We start from the raw sequence: 2,267 nt of genomic DNA, 5'->3' as shown, positions 1-2,267 counted from the left end.
CCAGACACAGATAGATATGCTATTAGGCAGTTCAAATCATATCTTAGCTCAACCAGGGAGGCCTGGTTAATAGTCTCAGGTTTTGCAGAGCAGAAACAGCTTACATGTCCAACAAATGCAGATGGAAGTAACACGAGCAGCAGATGAAGGAGGATTACTGAACCCTGGTGTAAGCAGCAGGAACTCAGAGCAGAGTGGCAGGATCTCCAACACAGGTTCACAGGAGCAGGTGCAGGTGCAAGGCCATGGAGTAATCAGGAGCTGGATGCAAAGCAGAATAATCTAGCACAGACTGAAGGCTGGGGTGGAGTTTTATAGCAGGAAGACAAGTGCACATGAGACCAAAGACGCCATGTTGGAAAAGGGCAGTAATGAACAAAAGGTAAAAAATGTTCAGAGTCCTGACATTACTCCCTCCTTAGAAGCGGCCTCAGGACGATCCTGGACCCTGTTTCTCAGGGAATCTCTGATGAAAACGAGAAATCTTCTGTTGGGCATTGATGTTTTACACAGGTTCCCAAGAGTCTTCCTCAGGGGGATATCCCTGCCATCTTATCAGATATTGGAGCCGATTCCTGCGAATCCTGGAATCAATAATTTCCTCCACCACGAATTGTTCTTGCCCATCAATCACCACAGGCTGCGGAGGTGGCACAACACGTCCCTGGAAGGTATTAGGAGATACAGGCTTTAGTAAAGATACATGAAAAACTGGGTGTACCTTCATTGTCCTAGGTAGCTTCAGCCGGTAGGCCACAAAGCTCACAATACCGTTGATCTTGAAAGGACCAATTAATTTCTGTCCAAGCTTTTGTGAAGGAACATTTAACTTCAGATTCTTAGTTGCTAACCACACGGAATCTCCTACCTTGAACATGGGTGCAGGTTTACGGAATCTACCAGCCGATCTCTTATAACGTTCTTGAGCCGTGGTCAGGGATTCCTTCAGAACCTCCAGATTTTGTCTCATCGCAGTCAGCCTTTCCTCCACTGCTGGAACCGGAGAATTAATTGGAGACCTTGGTAAAATACACGGATGATAACCCAGATTGGCAAAGAAAGGTGTAAATTTAGTGGAGGCGCTCTGAGAATTATTGTATGAAAATTCGGCTAACGGCAACAACTCCAACCAATCATCCTGGAGATGGCTGACATAGCATCTTAGATATTGTTCCAGCGTCTGGTTGGTACGCTCAGTCTGACCATTTGTCTGGGGATGGTAAGCAGAAGAGAGACAGACATTAATATTGAGTGCAGAGCAAAACCCCTTCCAGAATCTTGAAGTGAACTGTACTCCACGGTCAGAGATGATCTCATCCGGCACCCCATGCAACTGAAAGACATTCTGTATAACCAAGTTCACTGTATCTTTAGCAGAGGGGAGGCCGGTGCACGGAACAAAATGAGCAGCCTTAGTCAGGCGATCAACTACCACCATGATTGTATTCATGCCCCCCGATGTAGGCAGCTCCACAATAAAGTCCATTGATATAGACCCCCAAGGGCGGGACGGAACAGGTAATGGTTGTAGAAGACCCGTAGGTGCCACATGAGGAGTCTTGTAACGGGCACATACCTCGCAAGAGAGAACATAGTCCTTGGTATCCTTCAAGCAAGTTGGCCACCAGAAGAATCGGCTCAGGAACTCTTGTGTCTTCTGTACCCCCCTGTGACCAGCCAACTTGGAGTCATGTACCAACTTGAGGATCTGCAGACGGACGACCTCCGGGACGTAGATACGTCAATCTCTGAACCACATGCCACCCTTAAAGATAAGATTAATATCCACAGGTGGGTTGGCCAGAAATACATCACCTTCATAGGCCTCCCTGCACTCCTTCCACAAGTCCTGATCGTGGATAACTCCGATGAAATTGGCATCTGATAGAATGGTCTTGGACGGGGCTCCAGGTACGGAATCCGCAGCATGGATTCGGGATAAAGCATCAGCCTTCCCATTACGAGAACCTGGACGGTACGAGATAACAATGTTAAATTGATTTAAGAATAAGTTCCAACGAGCCTGATGAGGAGAAAGACATCTAGCGGATCTGAGGAACTCTAGATTGCGATGGTCAGTTAGCACTATGATCTGTTGTGCAGCTCCTTGCAGATGATGCCTCCATTCTTTGAAAGCTGCAATAATAGCCAGCAATTCCTTGTCTCCCACGTCGTAATTCTTCTCTGCTGAGGTTAGTCTACGGGAAAAGAAAGCACAAGGATGTAGCAGACCCTTCTCTCCAGTTCTTTGGGAGAGAATAGCCCCC

The 2,267-nt window shown here is 47.2% G+C and overlaps 1 protein-coding gene across 1 annotated transcript; it reads right to left on the bottom strand.

Moving 5' to 3' along the window:
- Positions 1-505: 505 nt before the first annotated feature.
- Positions 506-1,852, bottom strand: LOC143800046 (uncharacterized). Its single transcript, XM_077281172.1, has 3 exons — positions 1,577-1,852; positions 869-1,019; positions 506-664 (listed from the first exon to the last, which is right to left on the bottom strand). Exons 1-3 carry the CDS (start codon positions 1,591-1,593, stop codon positions 506-508), a joined length of 327 nt encoding a protein of 108 aa, XP_077137287.1. The 5' UTR covers positions 1,594-1,852.
- Positions 1,853-2,267: the final 415 nt, after the last annotated feature.

The sequence above is a fragment of the Ranitomeya variabilis genome, chromosome 1, assembly GCF_051348905.1.
Source record: "Ranitomeya variabilis isolate aRanVar5 chromosome 1, aRanVar5.hap1, whole genome shotgun sequence".
NCBI classification, from domain to species: domain Eukaryota; kingdom Metazoa; phylum Chordata; class Amphibia; order Anura; family Dendrobatidae; genus Ranitomeya; species Ranitomeya variabilis.
This window is presented reverse-complemented; position numbering and strand designations above follow the sequence as displayed.

What these genes read in the sequence shown, in the direction of transcription:
- LOC143800046 (XM_077281172.1), bottom strand. An exon ending in AACCTGCACCCATGTTCAAG is followed by an intron (nt 665 to 868) that starts GTAGGAGATTCC and finishes AATACCTTCCAG; the next exon opens with GGACGTGTTGTGCCACCTCC.